Here is a 23,124-nt window from a genome sequence, read left to right as displayed (position 1 = left end):
ATGCTCATAAATTAATCTACAACTTCTCTGGTTACATCTCACTATCACCTCCTCAATTTAAGGTAGACAAGCTTTTAATTTAATAAACAACATCCTCAGCCTCTTAGTTTCTCAAAGTTCCTCATTTTCATCTGCCAACAAAAGAAAATTTGACTAGAGTGCAACAATAGAATCTTCCATTTTTTTAGTTTTAATTTAAAAATAAATAAATTTAATTAGATAAAAAGAATATTTAATCATCAAATAGTTTAGGAACTATTTATCTGAAACCCATTGTTTCTCAAAATATCTGCAAACCATGAGATTATATCGGTGGGAGAAACAAAAAATGATACTTATCTATATGATATTAAGATGCCACTGGACTAGATCTAGCAAAAACAGCCTACGTGCATAAATGAATAAAATAAAATTAAAAAATAAAAGTAAAAACCGCCACGTCATCCATCAGGGAACGAGCTAACGCCAAGTGGAAGCCACGTTCGAGCCGTAATTCCCGGTCCACGCTAGGCTCACTATTCGCGAGCTATAATAATAACAACTGGAATTAATAATTACAAGACCCTGCCTCGACGACAGAGAGCTTCAGAATTCCTCTTGAGCAGCCAATGGCGTTTCTCCTTTCTGTGGGTCCCCGACACAATTATAACGCACAATAATTCCGGCCATTTATTTTTTGTCCTGTTTCCCCCTCCTACCTCTTGCCACTAGTGCAAAGCTTTGTCACGAAGCTTCTCGTGCTCGAGTGATCTCGGTGGAAAGAATTCTATAACTTTAATCCGCCAAAAGAGAAGATTCCGCTCCTCCATCTCCATCCCCTTGCCTTTATCTCCTCCGTCGAATCGCCTTCTCCTCTCTTGTTTTGATCCTTTTCCTCTTCGCCTTTTGGTCTCCTAGGAGTTTTTAGATCTTCTTGATGCTTCTCTTCCTCTCTTATTCTTCGAGATCTACCAATTCTAATCCGAGATTCGCTTCCAGTAGTTTAATCTCTTTCATGCTTCTCCCGGCCGACGTCTTCTTATTATTCCAATCGTCCCTCTTCGATTACTTCGAGATCTCGGCCTCCAAGTCCTAGATTTCGTCGAAATTCCCGATTTTGAGGGCGTTATGGCGGAAAAGAACCGTGCTTTCTCCATCGAGGAGCTTCCTACCCACTTGATTTTGGAAGTTTTGAGCTCGGGGCGCCTCGGCGCAGCTGATCTTGCGAGTTTGGAGTCCACTTGTAAGTTGTTTAGAGGACGCCATGGGATTTTCCCCAATAAGTTTCGATCCATGGTTGACTTCGCGGCGTTTCACGTCTGCGAGTCGCATACGGTGTTTGCTTGCCTGCCGCCGAATGCAAGGGGTGATCTCGTTGAGCGATGCGGTGGGAATTGGAAGAAGGTGCTGAGATTCTTGCAGTCCGTGGAGCAATCTTCTGGCACTGTGGAGACATCAGCAGGCAATGTACTACTTTTCTTTGATTATGCCAAACTCTTGTCTATCTCTTTTGTTGTTGAATACCGTTCCTGTTCTCAAATTGATTAAAAATCAAATTACTTAAATTTCTCTGAAACTTTTTCGTTGGCTTCCTAGAGTCATCTATTACTATTAGTAGGTAAAAATTTCCTTTCTAAATTCTAATTAGCGATAGTGCAAAGTGAAAACAGAAAACCCGTGTCTAACTGCTGCGACTGATAGATTATCTTTTGATCATATGACATTATAAGTGAAGTCAGATTACTTTGTGAGGGAGATTCCTAATTTTGGGTTCACATTTTTTCCATTAAGAATGTTTAATTTGATATATCGTCTTCTGAAGTGGCTATCCATGACCTGAAAACTAATTAGCTTGTCAGGGAAAGGCTGCAATAGAAGTGGCCAAGGAAGAACAGGGTTCTTAGCAGTACTGATTTCTGTTTTTAGTGCAGATTTTGTAGCTAATACTCAACACACCGACGAAGATTTACATTGAGGTCTCACTCGCATCTAGTTGATATATGCTTTTGGATATTTTACAATGCAATTCAATGCATGGGCTAAAATTAGCTAAAAGTAGTGGTAATGTACTTCTTTGGACTGCTTTTGTGCACAAACAGAGACTTGAAAATGACTGCTTTAGAATTATAAAAGTAGCAAGGTTCTCAGTCTTGGCCGATCTTGATCTGGATCGTGCGAGTTTTGACCATTTCGGATGAAATGAAAAAAATCGGGACTCCGGGGAGGGAGGGAGAGAGAGAGAGAGAGATCTGCATTGGAGGAGTTCACCAGACGTTGATGGATGTTGAATCTACGTTAGAGAAGCATCAATTTATTTGGGGCTTGGGAGAGAAAGGGAGAGGGGCAGTAGGAGGGAGAAGGAGAGGTGAGTTTTTTCAAGTGAGAGTGAGAGATAGGGAGAAGGAATGGGAGAGAGAGAGAAAGAAAGGTATTTTTATTTGTGTGAGAGAGTGAGGTTGAGTTGGAGAAAGGGAGAGAGATATAAAGATTGAGAAAATAATACTTTTTTAGTTTTAGACTTAATAATTTATATTTGATATATCTTCATTAGTCTTTTTTTAGTTTTTAGATATGCTGATATGATCGATGCATATCGTTTTTTCAGGAGGCCAATTTGGATCTCGATACTTAAAACCTTAAAAATAGGTGATTTAATAATTTTCTTTTTTACCAAAGATTGTCATATCAATGAAATGTGCTAGGCCGATACTCTCTCGACCGATTGCACACTGGCTTGCCTACTCGCACATATTTAATATATTTTTATGATTTTTATATATTTTTGGTTTTTTTATATATATCAAAATTTACAATAGAGTCTTTTACTATAACAATTGTTCTCATTTCTTGAATTAAATGAATATCAAATTTTGTGAGTGAAAATTTGGGGAAAAGCAATAATTCTAATTATGCTGAAATTTTAGCTTAAAAGTTATAAAATTTTGGTACAAATCAACTCATATGGAGTTAATCTAATGTATTACAATACTAATTTTAACATAATTTGAATGAGTTTGACATATTAATTTTAATTTTTTTGAATTTGGGGCAAATTTAAAGGATATTAAAAAATTTATGTTATTCATATATTTTAAAGTGTATTTTTCATAGATAAAAGTAAATACTTACGAAACGAAAGAAAATTTAATTTTTGATGGGATTTGAAGAATAAATCTTTTATCTTTAAAATGATCGAGCAATGAGCAGTTTTGGCATGATCAATGGTTGTTACATAATCAGATTCTTTCGCTTTGCAAGCAAAGCGGTATTGATAGCTCACTGAGCGAAGACTGATGTAGTCAATCGGTGCCCTCGGCTATTTGTCCTAGTCATCTCTAGATAGGGAAGACCTTACTGGGCTCAAGGAAAGGCTTTGGGCATTGGCTTTGGGGCGGGGATCAAGGACACCGAATTTATGTTTATGAACCTCGGTCTTTCGTAGGCTCAAGGAAGGGCTTCATTCTTTAACTAATAGAAATCCCCCCAAGGGGGAAGCGATGTAGGGGATAGTGTCCACCCAATCAGCTCTAGAAAGTGAAGGCCTTACTAGGCTCAAGAAACACTTTCTAGAAGATTGTATTGTATAGTATAAACCTTTTAGCAAGCAAGAGCCAAATGAAAGCTCAACTCAAATAATTCTTGTGATCATACCTTGCTCTGCCAACCCTCGTCAGCAGCAACTCTCATTGCTTCCTTAGTTCATGTTCTAATATAGGAGATCTAGTGAATTGAAAGGGTATAGAGATTAAGGGTTGCGGTAAAGCTTTGATATTTAGTGCAACGCAGCACCTGCTCAATTGAAGGTTTGCCATTGCACGCTCCTTCTCAGGCTCGAAAAATTCTGCATTGACAAGCAACTTTGAGACGCGAGTCTCAGGTCATTCTCAAGAACTTATATTTTCTTAGAGGAGGCTTCAGAAACAAAAGTAAAGTCATTTGAATCCTTTAAATATATTTCCAAAACTCTCTTGTATAGATAGAGAAGTCACCTAGCTTGCTAAGAAGAAGAGCTCCTTTTGTCAATTGGTCAAAATGAGAACCCACTTTACTTTGAGCTTGAGGGCATGCATCACAGTTCCACAGGGAGTCGTCACCTCGGGTGATACAAATTAGTTTTGATTTGAGGGACGAGGAAAGGCATAGGACTTACTGCCGGAAAAGGGTATAGGAGCTTGCAAAAGAAGCCTATAAAGAGCATATGAAGGAAGCCATTCAATCTCTTTTATTTCTTCTCTCCTTCTCCTCTCCTTCTCTCTTTCTTCTTCTTTAACTTCAACCTTTTCTATTTGGGAAAGTGGTTTGACTAACCCTTGATGGGTTTTAGGTGGCACAAATTATTTGTTGTCTGATACTCTACATATGTCGGTCGACAAGGGGCAACACAGGTCGACATGCACTCGTGCTAAGGGCCAAAATCTCATCTTCACGGGGCGTGCCAACTGGCACAACCATCCTTATTTTTTAGCTTGGGCCTCTATCGATTTGATGATGATACATTTGTGTCCTATTATGCATTTTCTTCATACCTTTCTAAAGAAAAGAAAATACTGAGTTATTGAGTTGAAAAAGGCTGAAAGAAATGATGGATTAGCTATGATGTGCATCTTGTTTAGATTTTAATCTTGTTCAAATTAGCTTTCTTCTGCTGCATCAATTTCTGATACATGTGTTATTGAAGTTCAGGCATTTGGCCACAATGTCTGTTTTCTGATTTGTTTAAGGAGTCGCATATCTTAATGGAGCTCTTAGACTTCATTCGTGATGGATTTAGTAAGCTTATCTCTGGGTTGACCATGCTAAGTGATAAGCAGAATGGTAACCTGTTGATTCCATGTGCTAAGTGATAAGCTTATCTCAGTTTCCTTGTTGCAGAAATATGAACAAACTTGAATATTTTTGATGTATTTTCTCCATATTGTATTTCTTTTGTCCTGTTGATAGGTAGATATTTGTGGTAACCTATTGCCCAAGTAATTTTTTTTAATATCCAGATGCAGGTAACTACTGGAAGATATCATACTCTCTTGATTCATGATTCTTCAGTCTTTTCTTGTGGATCCAGTTTATGTGGAGTTCTAGGTCATGGTCAAGATACAACACAATGTGTAGCATTTAGCCGGGTCAATTTTCCATCCCTCTCTCCTGTGATCCATGTTTCTGCCTCTCACAACCATGCAGCATTTGTTACGCAATCTGGAGAGGTATTTGATGTTTATTATTTATGGCAGTAGTGTTACGTGTTATCTTGGTTTGATTTAGATACTTTTCTTCTTGTTAGGTGTTTACTTGTGGGGATAATTCGTCATTTTGTTGCGGTCATGGAGAAGTTGGGCGCACAATATTTAGGCCTACTCGCATTGAAGCACTGAAGGGCATACCTTGCAAGCAGGTATATATCTTCAATTCCAAACTTTGATTGGCTGCCTACCAAATATTAACAAGCATGCATATTAGCAGGAGCTGAATATTAGATTTAAATGTGATAGCATCTTCTGATATGCTTCGCAAAACATTTTTCTATGTTCTCAGTGATGCAATCAAAAGTATCAGCAACATACCTTCGACCCAAGATGCTAGACAAGGGCAGGATATATCCTAGCTACATTATATTGCTAAAGGATACAAATGTCATTGTCTAAATATTTTGGTCTACTAAGGATTTAGTTCATAAGATAATCATATGGGGAAGTTCTATGCATGGTCTCCATTACTAACAATCGCAAATTGCATATGGTTAGGTTATTCCCCACAATCAACAAATTTGATTGCTAATTATGTACAAAGCTAACCCCTAAATTTTGATATTAGGTTGCAACCGGGCTAAGCTTTACTGTCATTCTTACAAGGCAAGGGCAAGTGTACACTTGTGGAAGTAATGCGCACGGTCAACTAGGTCATGGTGACACATTGGACAGGCCTACTCCTAGGAATATTGAACTCTTTGAGGGTATCGGCCATGTAGCTCAGGTTGCAGCTGGTGCAAGCTACACCTTTGCCGTAACGGATGACGGCACAGTTCATTCTTTTGGCTCTTGTACAAACTTTTGCCTAGGACATGGAGACCAGCATGATGAACTTGTTCCGCGTGCCATCCAATCTTTTAGAAGGAGGAATATTCGTATAGTTCGGGTATCTGCTGGGGATGAACATGCTGTGGCTCTTGATTCCAGTGGATATGTTAGTAATTTACTATTGCATCTACTCTCTCTTTGCCCTCACAGGAAAATAATAATATGAACATCTTTTTGCAGGTTTATACATGGGGAAGAGGCTATTGTGGAGCCCTTGGCCATGGTGATGAGAATGACAAGACTAGTCCAGAACTACTGGCCAGTCTGAAGGGTCAAGTTGCTGTGCAGGTTGATTACTGTTGTTTCCGTCTACTTTGTCCCTTGAAATGATCGAATTTTTTAGGCTTGAATCAGAAAAATAATAATACTGACCATCTTTTGTAGTTCATCCTACTTTAGATAAGTTTAAGTTTACTGTATATTATGCTAATTGTAATAGTTGAGTGCAACATCTGCTGTCAACAACTAGTCTAGTATGTCGGAAGTTATAATAGTTGTTAACTTAAATTGATAGATGACAACTATCCAGGATTAAGAAAAATGATAATCAGATGGAGTAATCATTGTAAACTTGCCCTATCTCAATACAACTGTTAAGAGCATTGGCTGGACTACAGGCAATTACATCACTTTATCTTTAAACTTTTTCCTTTCATGCAATAACTATGGATTGTTCAATTGCCACTTTCCATTCTCCTTGACAAAAGCAGTTTCAGCTTCTTTTTTTCAAATAGAAGACACAAGGTATTTGTATTGCATGCAGTTTTCCTTGCAGAATCTTTTCTTCCTATTTTACAAGCATTAAATATTCAATAATTTGTGTAACATTGGAGTTAATTTTTTTTTATATTGGATGCTTATAGTGCAATGTATCCTCAAAATCATGTCTGTTGTTTTCACGACATCTTGATCATTCTTATCTTGGTGGCTGCTACTGTTGACAGGTTTGTGCAAGGAAAAGGAAAACCTTTGTCCTTACAGATGAAGGCTCTGTTTTTGCTTTTGGGTGGATGGGTTTTGGGAGCCTAGGCTTCTCAGATAGGGGAAGCTCGGACAAAGTTATGAAGCCGCGGATCCTTGATAGCCTACATTCCCACTATGTCTCCCAAATTAGCACCGGTTTGTACCATACTGTTGCAGTCACAAACAGAGGCGTGGTATTTGGGTTTGGGGACAATGAAAGAGCACAGCTTGGACATGAATGTATCAGAGGTTGCTTAAAACCAACAGAAATCATGATTCGGAGGACAGTAGATGACATGGATATTGCAGCACAAAGTGGGTAAAATCATTGAAGGTCTTAGTTCCCGACAGTTGCACTTCTGTACCAGTATACATTTTGTTAGCTTTAAGTGATTAACGATAACTTGCATTTGTAGTGAATTAAGTTACAATGTACTGCTGTAGTTTGGAGAACATATTGTAGTTTTCTGGTGATGTATTGAATAATTTGATCAAACAAATAATTGCTCATCTGTATAAAACTAGAATGATTTGATTTGTGTGCAGTTTCTCGAACTGTCAATATATATATATATATACTCTGCATGCAAAGGTAATGATAGTTTTGTAGCTACTGTTCTGTCTGTATTTATGCTGGATGAATTCAATGTTCCAAAAAGTTATTCAGGTTTAATAGCATTATATACTATCTGTATATATACGTCAAGGAGGAAAAAAGAAAAAAGAAGAAGAAAAAACTCTACTCATCCTTGTATCACATAAATTATTTAGACAGTAAAATGAAATTGGTTTAGAGCTCTTTTTTCCTAACCCTTACACAGTTGTACCTGCCTATTGTTTGGCAACACTCGACTATATCTTGAGCAATTAATGCAATGGGCCAAAAGATCGATCTAGTGCCTTCATCGCACTAAATCTCCAGAAGATACTAAATTCTCTATAAAACCCACCCCCTTGGGTGGTTGTTTGATGCATTAAGTCATCTGCTATTCTACCAAAGGAGTCTATAGACAACTAGACAAGTGAGAGACATAACAACGAAGGATGTCGATCACAAAGGGACTGCCATTTGCTTACGTAGTCGTCGCATTAGCTCTTATCGCCTCTAGTTACGTCCATGCAGGTTTGTATACCTAGTTTTGTATGCATTAGTTAAACATTTAAACGTTAATAGACTATAGATTATATTATACCAACCATAATTTGTCTCTTTTTTATATTTCTTCATGCAGGACGAAGCAATGCCGGTGTGGACCGTGACACTGTAAGTCTAATTACCATCTTCTTCAGGATATAAAATTAATGGGTTTAATAATTATAGTTAATCTTCATAAGATGGTGAAGGATGTAGATTAATTCCTGCAGCCTCGAACGTGGTGCATCGCGAACCCCTTTGCAAACGAGCGTAGTTTGCAAAAGGACATAGACACCCTCTGCGCCGGAGCTGTCGACTGCAGCTCCATCCGACCCGGTGGTGCCTGTTTCGAACCCGACACCGTCAACAACCACGCCTCCGTCGTGTTCAACGAATACTACAGGGCGCACGGATCTCAAAGGAGCGCATGCAACTTCAACGGTGATGCTTTGGTCGCCTTGTCCGACCCTTGTAAGCCATGCCATACTACACACATACATATATATGTATATATATATATATATGCTTAATATAATTAATTCCTTATATTATATACTTTTTTTTTTTGCTTGGTTTTATTAATAATTAATCGGAGATGTGTTTCTTTTTTCTTTGCAGCGAGTGGGTCGTGCATCTACTCGTGAAACTAAGGCTATCTTGGAATGGAATAAGAGAGCTACAATTGGCTTAAGAATAAGGATAGCTAGGCTCTTGAATTGTACTGTCCTTTGTTTGTAAATTTCTTTTTCGGGATGATGAAAATTGACTAAGATTATATATATCCTCAAGTGCTATTTGCGTCGTATTCTCACTTGGTCTCGTATTGTTGTAATTACTCTGTTTGATTGCTCTCATCAAATAGGTGTGAGATATTATGGAATAATTTTTTTTATTCAGCTTGGACACAATGTTGGCACGATAATTATATCAAATCACTGTGTTAGGCATGTAGAGCAACCACGGATTAAAATAATTCTTATGGCATTAATTTATGAAAGGTATTGCAAGCTCCTAAACTTTAATTTGCAATGGCTAGGACATATGATTGTTGATGATCTCCTCCTCTCTTCTTTCTTAGTTTGAGCGGCTAGGAGAAGAAGAGATAAGTTTTTCTTTGAGATGCTTCTTCTGCTCCTCGACCGTTGTTCTCTACCGTTGATGATGACCTTTGCTTCATTGCCATACTCGGAGATCTCGCCGACCTCCATGCATCCTCTACTTTCTTGGGAATGTCGTTAATGATGTCTCAAGTAGTGGCTTCGGCCTCCATTGTTTCAAACAAGAATGTTTTTTTTACAACATTGTTTGGATGTTTTTGTGAATCACCTTGCTGCTGATGTTGAGGTGAGGCTGTTTTGTTGTATTACATTGTGTTGTAGATTTGAGGTGTTCGGTCTATTATGGTTTTGACAGAGCTAGAGAACATAAACTCCCTTATGTCTTCGTTAGCGAGAGATAGAGGGAAACAATGAAACTTTTTATTTGCGTGAGAGATGGAGAGATGGGGCGAGTGAAAGAATAGGAGAGAGATTAAAAAAATAATATATATATATATATATTATTTTTAGACTTTATATACAAATAATTTATATCTTAATTATTTTAAAAAATTTCTATATTTTAAAATAAATTCTAAAATATAAGTGAATATGATTAGTATATATATGTATCATTTGTATAGGAGGCAAATTCCAATCCCGATATTCAAGTCAACTTTCTTCTGCTGCATCAATTTCTGATACTTGTGTTTTTGAGATTCAGTCATTTGATCATAGCATCTGTTTTCTAATGTGTTTAAGGAGCTGCATATCTTAATAAAGTTCTTAGACTTCATTCATCATGGATTTAGTAAGCTTATCTCTAGGTTGACCGTGCTAAGTGATCATAATCCGAATGGATGTGCACAAATATGAACATGAATATGGCTTCTTCTGTATCGCAAAGATAATTATTTATCAATATATTTAATAAAGATCTAACGATTATAATTTTCAAGGATATCTTAATGGAAGAAAGGAATAAGTGATACGAAAGTTAAGTACACGTAATCCAATCTTTTTAAACTAATATGATATTTTTTTTCTATGTAATGTGATATCGAAACCAGTACCGAATATGACAACCGGCTATTATAATCATTTAATTAAGATTATAAATTTTAGAGGGATATTAAAATATTTGCCAAATGAATATTATAGTAGTTTGGAGAACAAATTGTAGTTATCTCGTGATGTGTTGATTAATTAAGATCAAACAGAAAATTATTCCTCTGGACAAAACTAGAATGATTGGATTATATATATTCTGAAAACTAGAACGATTTACCACATGAATACTTTTTAGCTACTGTTCTGTTCCAAAAAGTTATTAAGGTTTAATATATATTGAAGATATCAATCAAAAGAATTTGAAAATCATAAAGTATCTTACCAGTTAAGACATCCGAATCTGCCTATCTTGGCAATACATCAGCAATATCATGATCCCAATGATCATGGATTATATTTGGCATAAAAGAATCACGGTTGATCTTATGGGGCGTATTTAACAGCTACTAGTATCCCATATCTACCAATATACAACAATGTAATAGCATTCCATTCTGAGTTTCTCTCTTTGTTCGGCAAGATAGAGATTCAAACCAGATGCACTCAAGAGTATATCTTGAGCAATTATTGCAATAGACCAAAAGATCGATTTAGTGCCTTTAAAGCACTAAATCTCCACAAGATACCAAAATCTCTATAAAACCCACCCCCCTTGGGTGGTTGATGGATGCATCAAGTCATCTATTATTCTACCAAAAAGGAGATAGAGACGAGTGAGAGAGATAGCAATAAAGCATGTCGATCTCAAAGGGACTGCCATTTGCTTACGTCGTCGTAGCATTAGCTTCCATTGCTTACGTCCATGCAGGTCTGTATACCAACTTCTGCATGCATGAAACATTTAAACGTTAACATAGACTATAGATTATTATTGTATCGACCCAGTCGATATATACAATGATTTGTCTCTATTTTTATATTTCTTCATGCAGGAGGAAGCAACGTCGGCGTCGACCGTAATCTCGTAAGTGTAATTAGTAAACTAATGGGTTAATAATTACAGTTAATTTTCATAAGATGGCTATGGATGTATATTAATTCCTGCAGCCCGGAAGGTGGTGCATCGCGAGCCCCTTTGCAAACGACGGCAGGTTGCAAAATGACATGAACGTGCTCTGCGGCAGAGCTGTCGACTGCAGCTCGATCCGACCCGGTGGTGCCTGTTTCAACCCCAACACCGTCAAAGACCACGCCTCCGTCGTCTTCAACAAATTCTACAAGGCGCACGGATCTCAAAGCAGCGCATGCAACTTCGGCGGTGATGCTATGCTCTCCTTAGCGAACCCTTGTAAGCCGTAGTTCATACTATGCTTAACTTAATTAGTTAATTAATTCGTCTTTTTTATATAATATGTTTTGTTTTCTTTGCTTGGTTTTAATTTTTTTTTAATTATTAATCTGAGATTATCTATTTTTTTTTGGGCTGCAGCGAGTGGGTCGTGCATCTACCCGTGAAACTAAGGCTGTCTTGGATTGGAATGCAGTGGAATAAGAGAGCTATAATTGGCTTTAAGAATAAGGATGGGGTCTTGAATTTGTTTCGAGTTCTCTTTGTAAATTTCTTTTTGGGGATTATGAAAATAGCTTTAAGATATTTGGTCTCGTATTGTTCTAATTTATTTGGTTGTTCTCATCAAATAGGTGTGAGATATTATGAAATATAATAGTATAGCGGATTAAATATAATTCTCTAGTAGAGGTTTTCCTTTCTACTCCTTTTCTTGAGACGCTTCTTCTCCTCTCTACTTCATTTCTCTTCTATCTCAATCTTCTCCTCCCTCTCCCCTCTTTGAATCCATCATCGCCAAGCTTAAAATCCTTAACTGCTCCTCGTTATTGTCCTCTATTAATTGCTGATGGCCTCCAACTCATTGTCATACTCGGAGTTCTTGCCAACTCCACGCATCCTATGGCTTCTACTTTGGCCATTGAGCTCCAGTACCCTTCTCCCCCGTTTCTAGAGGACGCCAACAATGGTATCCCAAGCGAAGGCTTCGGCTTCTATTGCTTCAAACGAGGATATTTTTTATGACTCCATTATTTAGAGGTCTTTGCGGATTGCATTGTTGCTAATGTTACGGTGAGGTTATGCTGTTCTATTACAACGTGTTGTAGATTTGAGGCATTAAATTGTTGCCACAAAACTCTTAACTCTCTTATGTTTTTAAGTTCTTCCTCCGATCCTCACGCTGTGCTTCTTTGTGGTATTGTTGATGATGGTCAAGAGGGAGGTTTGATTCCATGATTGTTACCCTACCACCTTCACTTTTTCTTTGCATGAGTGCTTGTCTCTATTGAAGCTTGCTTGATATGATTTAGTTTATTGTAGTTCCATCAGTGTTCTACCTCTTATTTCATTCTCATATATCAACTAGCAATACAAAACAAAGAAAAGGTATTGTAAAGAGAATTTAAAAAAAAAACACTCAATATTTGGCCTTTATTATTTTTTACACTAATACACTACTATATGAATATTTATTCTTTGACCTATGTATTTTGTTTAAAATGCCTTAAAAATACTATTTTATTAGCTTTCTTTGTAATTATTTACTATAGGTGAGTTAAAATTAATATAGATGCAAAATGATCTTAACTAATGCGAAAATAATCGAAGAACTAGTTTTAAAGTCCAACGAGGGTATTTAAAATATTTTTTAAATTTAAAAGTAATAAAAGTAATCAAACCTTTTTTTGTTTCTAAGATGTTAATGATATAATATTAAGGTTGAACGATAAATATTTATTAAAGCGAAAGCTATTATGTTATTGATAAATTTTCAATTTATTTTGTTTTTCTATTTAGGCCAATGTTATTTTGTTTGTAAGATTGGGTGAGGAAGAAATTTGCAAATTAATACCATGGTTATTAGCAATTCTGACAACACTACTGCCTACACCATCCCTCTCTTGCGACAATTTCCGTTCGAAATGGCCAAAATTCCAAAACCTGGTCTTTACCTTTCCACTGTCCGATTGAGACAATAGAACACATCCGCCGCGTTCCTGGATTAACGGGCAATATGGCCCAACCCGTAAGCCCGAAAAGTTCGCTATAAAACACACGGCCATTCCCCATCCTAGCCCTACTCAAATTTGAATTCCTCTCCAGCCCGCTCTCTCTCTCTCTCTCTCTCTCTCTCTCTCTCTCTCTCTCTCTCTCTCTCTCTCTCTAATCTCTGTTCTCCGGTCGACTAGGATAGGAGAAGGGTCACCAAGGAGAACTCAAAGAAGGCTAATGGCGACAAAGATAGGGATGATGGATTCGGCCTACTTCGTCGGGAGGAATGAGATCCTCGCATGGATCAACTCCACGCTCCACCTCAATCTCTCCAAAGTAGAAGAGGTGAGATCTCGCTCTCTGTCGGTTCTCTCGATTCCCTTTTGATCATTTTGTTGATTTCCATTTGGATTATTGTTTGATCTCTTCTTGCTTGGATCTTGATGTGGATCTGGCGCTGGTGGTTGATGGATCTGATAGGCGGCGTCGGGGGCCGTCGGCTGCCAGTTGATGGACTCGGTGCATCCGGGAATGGTGCCGATGCACAAGGTCAACTTTGATGCCAAGAACGAGTACGACATGATCCAGAATTATAAGGTGCTGCAGGATGTGTTTAATAAGCTTAAGATCACCAAGGTATATGGCATTCTTCTACACTTTGCGTTGATCTTTTAGAATTTTTTCGTTTAATTGGACTGCTTTCCTTTTGTTATAATTGTGGTTGTCTTAGATTTGAATATTACCTATTGTGTTTCCAAATTTAGGAAAGTAAGGGCACACAATTATATAAAGCAATTTTTATCTCTAACCGTCGAGAGAGACTGCAGAGGCCATCCTGAACTGAGAGAGTTTTGCTACAGTGTAGCTTGGTTTAACGTTGTTGAGGGGAAAATGAGGTGAAGAAAGAGGGGATTCAAATCCTCCGTTCGGGAAGACAAATCAATTAGGCAACAATAAAATTGGGCATTGCTTACATTTGGCAAATTCGGGAATTTGGAATCCAAATGACAGCTATGAAAATAAAATCAAAATCGCGTACTTCCTCAGGAGGGAAAAAAAAGAACCAGAAGGGATTTTAATGCCCTTACTATTAGGTTCTTTGGTTGCGAGTTCTCACAGGGCAACATTATTAGCATCAGGGAACTATCCACTGCCGGACCCTAGCACTTCTATTTATTTAACTTTAGTTGGGTAATCGTGGTTTTCATTGTAGTTATTACCATTGCTACTGCTGCTACAAAATGTTTAAACTCCGCGTCCTCATTTATTGCCGAAAGAAAGCAACTGACTTGATATCATTCCTTGTTTTCTCTTTTATTTTTCTTCTCAGCATATTGAGGTGAACAAACTTGTGAAAGGAAGGCCCCTGGACAATTTGGAGTTCATGCAATGGATGAAGAAATATTGCGATTCTGTTGGTGGAAGTGCTATGAACAAGTAAATACCTTTCTTCCCATAATTTGCTTGCTATTCGACCAGATTAGTTGTTAGAATATATTTGAGTATCTAAATTTATCATTCCTCTGAAGAGAATTTGAAAATTCAGGTAATAACTCTGCTTTTCTTTAATACCTAGGATAGTTTTTTGTCAACGAAAATAATTTTCCCTTCTGTGTAATACCATTATATATTACTAATTTTCTACTCTTCAAATGGTTGATCCTGTTTCTTCTTCATCAGTAGTTTAATTTTTTTTAATACTCCATTTGGGATTAGGCTATGCATCAATAGTGTGTTATGTTAATCTTTACAGACCCTCTGCTTCGTTTCCTTTTCTTTTCCCTTCCCCAGCTTCTCTAATTATTTCCCTTTTCCAGTTACAATCCTGTGGAGCGAAGGGATGCCTGTAAAGGTGGAAAGGAAGCAAATAAAAGGACAGCACCTGCACAAGCACCATCCAAGACTTCATCTGCTGCATCCAAAGCTCAGATATCTAACACGACAAAAAAGAACGATGGGCATTCCGCAAATGTATCACAAAAGAGTGCAAAGCCTGCATCTAATGCTGGAGGACCAGCTTATGATGAGCAGGTAAGTCATATGCTCAGGTCAATATCAGTTATCGGATTCCTTCATAGTATAAGAAGCATATACTTTTTGACTTTGAGTGCAGATCACAGAATTGAAGCTGTTTGTTGACAGTCTTGAGAAAGAAAGAGATTTCTACTTTGCTAAGCTGAGGGATATAGAGATTCTGTGTCAGAGCCCTGAGATTGAGCACTTAGCTGTGAGTAGAGCAGCATTTCCCTTTGCACTTTCCAGTTTGTAACCACAACAACTCCATTAGAGCTTTATATCAATAGAGAGAAGTACTTCGTAACTTATTGTAGTAGTAAAAATTCTGATGTTATTTCCATCATTCTATACGATAAGCAGATTGTGGGTGCCATCCAAAGAATACTGTATGCGACAGACGACAACCCCTCCGTCGTGGCTGAAGCACAGGCTATGATAGCACAACAGACTCAGCAGCTGCCTCTTAGCCCAATCGCCGAGACATCAGAAGAGATACCGAAGCAAGAGACGCAGAAGAGGAAGAACATATCGACCCTCGAGGTTGACATTGCAGCCAACTCGACTCTCTCCCCAAGGCAAAGGCTTTCAGACATCTCGGACGTGCATTACTGCGGATCACCTCTAACAAACTGCTGAAGGTTTTTGGTGCTCGCGTTATGCAAGCTCAAGGTCTGTTCGTTGTTCCATTATTCACTTGTTATCTGGCAATTCTAGCATTCTACCTTTTTGCTAAACTGTTTCTTTTTTTTTATTCATTTGGAGGGCAGGTTTGTGGTGCAACTCGACTGTTGCCTTCTAAGATAGGTGTGATTTGAGATAAAACGCATCTTGTCGCCGTTGCTGTGATTCTAGTCTTCATAATTTGTATTAATTGGATATCATTTACTTCCTGAGGAAGTAAAAGAATGTTGTCGTTATAGCTGATATATAGTTTCATTATCTACTGTTTTTTCTAAGCGTTTGTTCTACAAGGGATGCTGGATTACCATTTACTTGGCGGATATGGTAGCACAACTTTAGCAGGTATTCGTATGCGGATGGGTGAAAAATGAGTTGGATTACCATTTACATCCAGAAGAATATAAAAGGGGAGCCTTACCCCAAGGATTTATTACGCTGTAATTTATTCTAGTTTAATAGGATAGAACCGATGATAGGTAAATTTCAGCTGAATAACACATTATTGACTAAAACAAGCTTGTTTATTTTTTTCTCAAAAAAATAAAATAAAAAACACGACCTAAACATGGAATGCATTCCACAAGCCAAAAGGAAATCATTCTACAGAAGCCATAATGCTGATGACTATTGAAAATTATTTTAGGTCGGATGAGTTTGGTATCACAGATTTAAATGATCCTCCTGAATCATTTTCTTGTTCATCAAAAAACAACAAAACAGTAAATATTTTATTTTCTTTGATAAGCAATCGAAGTACGGATTATACCTGCATCTGCTGCATTCTCGTGCAAGATTGAAAGAATGCTATAGCTTGATTATCATATCTGTGTTGTTGTTTTCAGTGTGGAAGTTACAAGTCCAATTTAAATTAAGCTGATATACAGAAATCAGGAACGCCACAATCTATCAATAAATTTTATGCAGCATGCATAATATAGTAGGAGGGCACTCACTCTGCATCCACGAAAATCTGAAAAGATGATGAAGTCATCAGTAGTTGCTTAGAGACTGTCACGGCTATGAATAAGCAGTATAATAGTTAAGCAAATCAAAAGATTGTCGTAATTTTCTCATCAATTAAACAGGAAAAATCAGAGAAACTGTTTACCTCTATATCTGGCAAAGGATCATAAATTTTTTTATCATCAATAGCTGAAATGGTTATTCCCGAGATTTTCTGGATCCCAAGCTGAGTAGCAACCAAATTCTGCACAAACATTTTTACAAGGCTTATCAACTACTAATTTTTTGCTTTTTGATTATAGATAATCTTATCAACCTTATCATTGCCAATTATAAGACATAAGAGGCATATTTCAGTTCTCAAGAGAGAAGCTCATATCTCCAGACTAAGGCTGTGGTACTTAAGGTTGCAGGGTATTATCCACAGTACCTATGATGCTTGGAGCTTTGCTACCAAGTGTTGGAATCCTCATTTGCAAACAACAAGGTTCTTCTTGTTGCTCCAATGATTAATGACAAGCCTTTATACTTTCCTACTACAAGATGTTTGCGGCTTCTGTGCCACATGGGAAGAGCTCTAAGGCCCATTTTGGTGCCTTGAAGTCCAGCTTAGGCAGTGACCAGTTATGCAGCTAATGCTGTCCCAATGGCTCCTCTTCAGTAGCCAATGGAGAATCTATAGGTTTTAGCCACCACGACGGGAGAAACAACCATCACATCATTTCTCAAAGAGGCAGCTCAAGAAAATTTCATCCAATAATTCCAAAATCTTGAGGATTTTGGGGTATTCCTGTTCATAAAGAATCTCAGAAATATATTGAGGTTTAGCGACTACATTTTCAGAATTTACTGACTTTTTATATTTTCTACTATACATACGTGTCAATTGCTGGAAAGAGCCTTCCATAATGTAGTTTCGAGGTTGCAGAGGAAACCAAATAGCTTTCAGTTCCAGATTAAGAGTGGCTTTCCAGTGCTTTTCCTTTTCCTTTTAGTTTTTCTTTGGTATCAAATGAAGGACACTGGACACCTAAAGGTGGAAAATCTAGGAGTTCAGCAGGGATCCCAAAAGAAAAAATAAAACTTTTTTCGAAAGTAAAATTTCTTTGGAGGCCAATTCTAAGAATATCTTCTAATCAAAGATCATGAATATGTGTGCAAGATAGTTAAATAGTTTATGGATACAAAAACAGACAGTTTAGTACTTGGCCTTTCTCACCAGGTTAAAATTGATAGAATCAAAAGCCTCCACTGTTGGTAGAACCTGTATTGGGAGTGAAAATGGTCATTATCTGGGGAAACTTTACTGAAGTGCAGATAACAACTTAACTAGAAAAAGATCATTCAAGACAAACACATATCAGAAAGTGCAGATAACTCTAGGATATAAGAGAAAAAACGAATATCAATATGACACATAGCAATATAGCATTAAGTATTACTTATAGGCTTAAATCACCTTCTAATTGGAAGGTCAGGATAATCTGAGCAGGAGATACGGGGCAAAGAGGTCAAATGATGGTTCACTAAGGGAAGAACTACTTGAGCAAGACAACAGTAAAAGCTTATTATTTTTCAGATAAGATTGTCCATATCGGATTTACCATAGCACAAATTCAATAGAATTATCAATCATCATACTAACTGAGTCAAATAAATAGAGCATAATGATAAAAGTTTGTAGTTATGACTGATAAACTATTAGCAACTGAATTTCTTACCAACTTTTCGATTCCATTAATCAAGATAGCTTTCTCTTCCTCGGAGATGCTGGAAGCTAAGAAGACTTCGAAAGGGCCCAATGCCATATCCATTTGGTTTGTGAGACATAAATGGACCTGATGAAGCTCAGAGAATTAGTATACAAAATAACAGAAATAAATAAACATAGATTCTGCAGAATTATAAAACTATCCTGGTTACATATGTGGAATGGCATAAGGTGAACTATATTTTCACATCATTAATTGTGTAGAAAAACATTACGCCCACAGTATAGTGGGATAATGTTCAATTCAAGTTGTCAAAACATATTCATGCTTTATTGGTCATTTGTTCACCATGAAGGAACCTAAGGCAATAGGAATGGAACATCAACTGTACTGCAATTATAAAGGAGCACAAAATATTTGGATAGATACTCACAGGAAAAGGTCTTTCCAGACTAATGACTGAAGGAACTTTGACAACTCGCAGATCAACATCCTTGTGTGCAACAGGCTGTCAAAAGACAAAAGTATTATACTTAAGATGCCTTATCTCTTTCTTTCCATCACAGAGGATCATTCATATCTTACATAATGATTCGTTTGTTTCTCTAAAAAGTAAAAATACATTCCAAAATTATGTTGAAAGAAATATTTCACGTTCCAAAATTATGTTGAATGAGACATTCCACATTTGTTGTTCAAATGATAAAATTGCAATAAATGAGCGATAAAGCAGAATGTGTTGTACTAACAGTGCCATGAATATTCTGAGTTTGCAGGCGTCCTGGTTCACCTAAGTTTGTGCGCCATGTTATCTGAAATTTACCAAGAATATTGCTCCCATCAACCTTTGTTTGCCCAGACTCTCCTGATAACAACTTTAGTTGATAGAGATAATTGTGTATTCCTCCCCCAGCTCTGATGAGAACAGGTAGCTTAAACATATCCCTGTCCACAAATATGGATAACAAACATGAGTAACTATGACCAATCTCTTGCTTAATGGACTCACTGCTGCCTTAGAATGGAAGTCAAAATAATATCATATAAGCAATCCAGATAGGGAATTGGTAAAATATCTGTGCATCTGAATTATGTGAATTACCTAGTCTTAAAATTCATCTCTGAAGGATGTACATCAGCTTCCAATCTTGTTGCACTCCATTGTTGAGCAGGTTCAAACTCAACTTGATCCATGTAAAGGTTTGACTTCGTGTGGTTCTCTATGCAAGCCTCGAGAAACGTACTCTCCTGATATAGCAGACAAACTCTAGAAAGGTTTAACTCTAAGCATCATGAAACAATTAAACAGAGTAAAATGAATCAAATATACAGGAGAACAACTCAAGATTGTACAAAATTGAGCAACATAATTGGCATTTTAAACCATCACACCTTGTCCAGATAGAATATCATAAACATACCAAATGTTAATAATAATATTCTTGGAGGTGCAGCGTTGGCTGAAAAATGTCGTCAAGCATATATATGTACAAAAAGCTTATGACTCCATATAAATGTAAGAGCCTTATTTGTTGTACTTAATTTCCAAGTTATTTTGACTTCTAGTTTTGAGAAATTCTTATGTTGTATCAGGAGGTCCACCCCTCTTTTCTTCTCATTGCAAACTGCGACTCAAATTGAATGAACGCCAAAATACAGCATATGGATCTACCTTGGCACTTGGAAAGACTATGTTATGGATTTGGGGAATTTATCCTATGCATATAGATGTCGTTTCATAATATCTTCAAATACATTAAACCAGATGGCCACATACATTGTCAGTAGGTCAGAGGCACACCGACATACAGCAGTAAGAAAATTTGTGCTAAATACTAAAATTAACCCCTGAAGTATAAAACAAAAGAAAATCCAGTGTCAGCCAGTTGTATATTATCTTCAACAAAAAGAAACATTTGCATTTTACAAGTAGAATTCAGACAAAAAATACATAGAACACAACATCCACAGTTCCAAACAACTGCCCTTAGAGTATGGATAGACTTACAATCTGCTTTTCTAGTGACTAGTGAGGATGCAAGAGAGAACCTACCTTAACTGTGCGGACCTGCAAAACAGATAAAAATAACTTGAGTTGAGAAGTCTATAGGAAAATGATTTATTATGAAACTCCAATTTTTTTCACATAAGCGGAAACATCTTGCTTCAGAAATCTAAAAGGAACTAAGAAGTTAAACCATTTTCAATGTCAAAACTGTATGTTAACAAAAAGGTCACACCTTTGTTCTAACAAAAAGTGGGTTTGCAACAACGAACTTAAAGAACTGTGGGAGATATTTACGCTCACTGTCACCATCGTTGTATAGAGCACTGCAGATAAGCCTAGAGATTGTATAGCAACATAACCCCATCAATTTACATTCTTAGGACTGTAGGGGAACTTGATACAGAATGAGACACATACACATAATACTAATAATTGTACATTTACACTTATGTATATATAGAAACAACATACGTGTGCGCTCCTAGTTCTTTAACATCGTGTTCTACAATGAAGTCATATCTGCCTCCAGCGCGTGTAGATTCAACAGGCGATTTTGATGTGTCCAGTAGCATTATTCTTTGTCTTTCAGTTTGAATTTCTGCCTGAATGAAACATAAACTGTTGTGAGCATGAAGCAAGTATCATCAACCAAATCAAAATATATAAAGCTTGATAGGTTAATTGGATGAATAAACAGACATACAATGGTTCAGAAAATTAGGAAAAAATGAACACAGCAAAATATATGACCTAACAAGCTGTATTATGCTATTTTGAGTGGATTTATAATCACATTCAACTTCTGGGTCCCTATGTTTTTTATCTAACATTATGTGATTACAGCAGCTAGATAAGACCTAGTTGTGCAAGCAATTAAAATTCTTCTATGAACTCAGAGGGATAAAAAAGATATACAAGGTATAAACAGGCAGACTAATTCTTAATGGAAAGAAAGGAGTAAAGAAGTTGCAGAGAACAAGGAATAAGGTTTGTTATCATCTACTAGCTCTAAATAACCCTTTAAACATAAAGTATAAAGAACCTGCCTCTTACATGTAGGGGATAATAAGGGAGATATTAGTATAAGCACACCATATGGGAACATAAAAGCAAGGGAGGATAACAAAAGGATCCATCCGTTGCTACATTCCCCATCTTCCAGATAATGAAGACTGAAGAAAGTGACAATTCCACCAAATCCACAACTTATACTCTCAACTCTATTTGATGGACCCAAGCAGATATATCTTGTTTTAGTTCATGCGCATATACAAAATGATAAGAAAATGCTAAGAATGTGCATTCCTCTTGTGCCTAGCAAAGTGCTTGGTCTTGAAATTGCATCATCTACTATATAGCACATAAAAGCCTCCCTTTGCCCCATTTTTCCTTTTTCACGGCATGTGGAAAATTAGGGGAAGGTAGAAAAGTTTAATAGTCTACTATTCACCACTTTATATGATCCTGAAAAGAAATGATATAATCCGACTTATTGTTAATACATAATTTTGGTCTAGAAACCATTTGTTAGTATTGGCCATCAATGAAAGGGACTAAACAACAATCTTCATTGTAGACAACATAATATTAAATCCAGGTAATCCAATCTTACGGCAAGAATCATTACGTAAATCAATCTTGCAATCATCTAATAAATGCAGACCTATATCTTCTCGCAACATGAAAATGCTACATAAATTACCATACCAAGCTTTGAAAAAATGGGATAGAATCAAACGGGAAAGGAAACCACCTTAATGACCACATCCCTAGCTTCGAAGCTGGAGCTATTGTTAATGCTAATGTAGCTGCAGAACGTCTCCCCCAAGTATATGGCCCTAATATCCAATGATTCGAAAGAAATCAAGATTGAGAAAGAGAGAGCACATTCGCAAAGAGAGAAACAAAGGACGCGAGGAATCGAACCCGAAGGACTGCGGAAGGACAAGGAGACCAGAGAGCGCCATCGCATCGGTCGGATCTTGGAGCTGGAAGCGGTTGCGGAAACTGAAGTCTCCACCATCCGCGGCGGCGGTGGATTTATCGAGGAGGGTGGGGGAGATATCGGGGTCGTCGAAGAGATCCTCACCGGCGAAGATGTCGGCGGGATCGAGGCGGAGGACGGCGTCCTCTGTCTGGAATGATGGGCGACAAAGACGCATCACGCGGAACGCGAGGGAGTGGCGGCCCGGTGAGCCACCGGGCTGGTGAGCCGACATCACTCACCGGATCTTAACTGGATCGATCTGTGGATCCTCAGACGAGAAGAAGAGGAATCAGAAGAAGAAAAAGAAGAAGAAGAGGGAGACGTTCGTAGTCCGTCTGGATTCAGGGAGGGGTTAGATTTATGTACACCCGACTCGAGAGCCAAACAGGCATATGATTAGAAGAATTCCAATTTACCGGAGCCAAAGAACATTGTAAGTGCTCTCTCTCTTTCTCTCTCTCTCTCTCTCTCTCTCTCTCTCTCTCTCTCTCTCTCTCTCT

The 23,124-nt window shown here is 37.5% G+C and overlaps 5 protein-coding genes across 6 annotated transcripts; 4 read left to right on the top strand and 1 right to left on the bottom strand.

The window, feature by feature from the left end:
* The first annotated feature begins 704 nt into the window (after positions 1-704).
* Positions 705-7,622, top strand: LOC140762511 (ultraviolet-B receptor UVR8). 2 transcript variants are annotated; one of them, XM_073100366.1, is made up of 6 exons: positions 705-1,446; positions 4,977-5,180; positions 5,258-5,368; positions 5,788-6,156; positions 6,231-6,338; positions 6,995-7,622. In XM_073100366.1, the coding sequence occupies exons 1-6, from the start codon at positions 1,108-1,110 to the stop codon at positions 7,334-7,336; spliced, it is 1,473 nt and encodes a 490-aa protein (XP_072956467.1). In that variant the 5' UTR covers positions 705-1,107; the 3' UTR covers positions 7,337-7,622. The 2 variants fall into 2 exon arrangements, with proteins under 2 accessions (XP_072956467.1, XP_072956466.1); XM_073100365.1 differs by having other exon boundaries at positions 706-1,446; positions 4,971-5,180.
* Positions 7,623-8,057: 435 nt separating this feature from the next.
* LOC140762592 (major pollen allergen Ole e 10-like) lies at positions 8,058-9,607 on the top strand. Its single transcript, XM_073100465.1, has 4 exons — positions 8,058-8,136; positions 8,246-8,277; positions 8,379-8,619; positions 9,528-9,607. Exons 1-4 carry the CDS (start codon positions 8,058-8,060, stop codon positions 9,605-9,607), a joined length of 432 nt encoding a protein of 143 aa, XP_072956566.1.
* A 1,384-nt stretch (positions 9,608-10,991) lies between these two features.
* LOC140762590 (glucan endo-1,3-beta-D-glucosidase-like) lies at positions 10,992-11,555 on the top strand. The gene is made up of 3 exons (XM_073100464.1): positions 10,992-11,064; positions 11,189-11,220; positions 11,304-11,555. Exons 1-3 carry the CDS (start codon positions 10,992-10,994, stop codon positions 11,553-11,555), a joined length of 357 nt encoding a protein of 118 aa, XP_072956565.1.
* A 1,811-nt stretch (positions 11,556-13,366) lies between these two features.
* On the top strand, positions 13,367-16,293 carry LOC140763395 (microtubule-associated protein RP/EB family member 1C). The gene is made up of 7 exons (XM_073101571.1): positions 13,367-13,602; positions 13,738-13,893; positions 14,588-14,694; positions 15,075-15,288; positions 15,371-15,484; positions 15,634-15,942; positions 16,041-16,293. Exons 1-6 carry the CDS (start codon positions 13,495-13,497, stop codon positions 15,907-15,909), a joined length of 975 nt encoding a protein of 324 aa, XP_072957672.1. The 5' UTR covers positions 13,367-13,494; the 3' UTR covers positions 15,910-15,942; positions 16,041-16,293.
* Positions 16,294-16,600: 307 nt separating this feature from the next.
* On the bottom strand, positions 16,601-23,086 carry LOC140763934 (uncharacterized). Its single transcript, XM_073102317.1, has 12 exons — positions 22,564-23,086; positions 22,391-22,475; positions 21,109-21,239; positions 20,870-20,972; positions 20,683-20,697; positions 19,732-19,877; positions 19,379-19,574; positions 19,063-19,137; positions 18,639-18,755; positions 18,137-18,181; positions 17,063-17,161; positions 16,601-16,924 (listed from the first exon to the last, which is right to left on the bottom strand). Exons 1-12 carry the CDS (start codon positions 22,854-22,856, stop codon positions 16,904-16,906), a joined length of 1,326 nt encoding a protein of 441 aa, XP_072958418.1. The 5' UTR covers positions 22,857-23,086; the 3' UTR covers positions 16,601-16,903.
* Positions 23,087-23,124: the final 38 nt, after the last annotated feature.

The sequence above is a fragment of the Typha angustifolia genome, chromosome 7, assembly GCF_048772165.1.
Source record: "Typha angustifolia cultivar Huaian chromosome 7, ASM4877216v1, whole genome shotgun sequence".
NCBI classification, from domain to species: domain Eukaryota; kingdom Viridiplantae; phylum Streptophyta; class Magnoliopsida; order Poales; family Typhaceae; genus Typha; species Typha angustifolia.
This window is presented reverse-complemented; position numbering and strand designations above follow the sequence as displayed.

Coding starts and splice junctions, on each gene's coding strand:
- LOC140763395 (XM_073101571.1), top strand. CDS start 13,495: ATGGCGACAAAGATAGGGATGATGGATTCGGCCTACTTCGTCGGGAGG. Junction 15,289..15,370: donor GACCAGCTTATGATGAGCAG/GTAAGTCATATG, acceptor CTTTGAGTGCAG/ATCACAGAATTGAAGCTGTT. Junction 15,485..15,633: donor CTGAGATTGAGCACTTAGCT/GTGAGTAGAGCA, acceptor TACGATAAGCAG/ATTGTGGGTGCCATCCAAAG.
- LOC140762511 (XM_073100365.1), top strand. CDS start 1,108: ATGGCGGAAAAGAACCGTGCTTTCTCCATCGAGGAGCTTCCTACCCAC. Junction 6,157..6,230: donor CTCTTGATTCCAGTGGATAT/GTTAGTAATTTA, acceptor ATCTTTTTGCAG/GTTTATACATGGGGAAGAGG. Junction 6,339..6,994: donor AGGGTCAAGTTGCTGTGCAG/GTTGATTACTGT, acceptor TACTGTTGACAG/GTTTGTGCAAGGAAAAGGAA.
- LOC140762592 (XM_073100465.1), top strand. CDS start 8,058: ATGTCGATCACAAAGGGACTGCCATTTGCTTACGTAGTCGTCGCATTA. Junction 8,137..8,245: donor CTCTAGTTACGTCCATGCAG/GTTTGTATACCT, acceptor TTCTTCATGCAG/GACGAAGCAATGCCGGTGTG. Junction 8,620..9,527: donor GGTCGCCTTGTCCGACCCTT/GTAAGCCATGCC, acceptor ATTGTGTTGTAG/ATTTGAGGTGTTCGGTCTAT.
- LOC140763934 (XM_073102317.1), bottom strand. CDS start 22,856: ATGTCGGCTCACCAGCCCGGTGGCTCACCGGGCCGCCACTCCCTCGCG. Junction 22,476..22,563: donor GTCCTTCCGCAGTCCTTCGG/GTTCGATTCCTC, acceptor ATTGGATATTAG/GGCCATATACTTGGGGGAGA. Junction 19,138..19,378: donor CTCAGAATATTCATGGCACT/GTTAGTACAACA, acceptor GTCTTTTGACAG/CCTGTTGCACACAAGGATGT.
- LOC140762590 (XM_073100464.1), top strand. CDS start 10,992: ATGTCGATCTCAAAGGGACTGCCATTTGCTTACGTCGTCGTAGCATTA. Junction 11,065..11,188: donor CATTGCTTACGTCCATGCAG/GTCTGTATACCA, acceptor TTCTTCATGCAG/GAGGAAGCAACGTCGGCGTC. Junction 11,221..11,303: donor TCGGCGTCGACCGTAATCTC/GTAAGTGTAATT, acceptor TAATTCCTGCAG/CCCGGAAGGTGGTGCATCGC.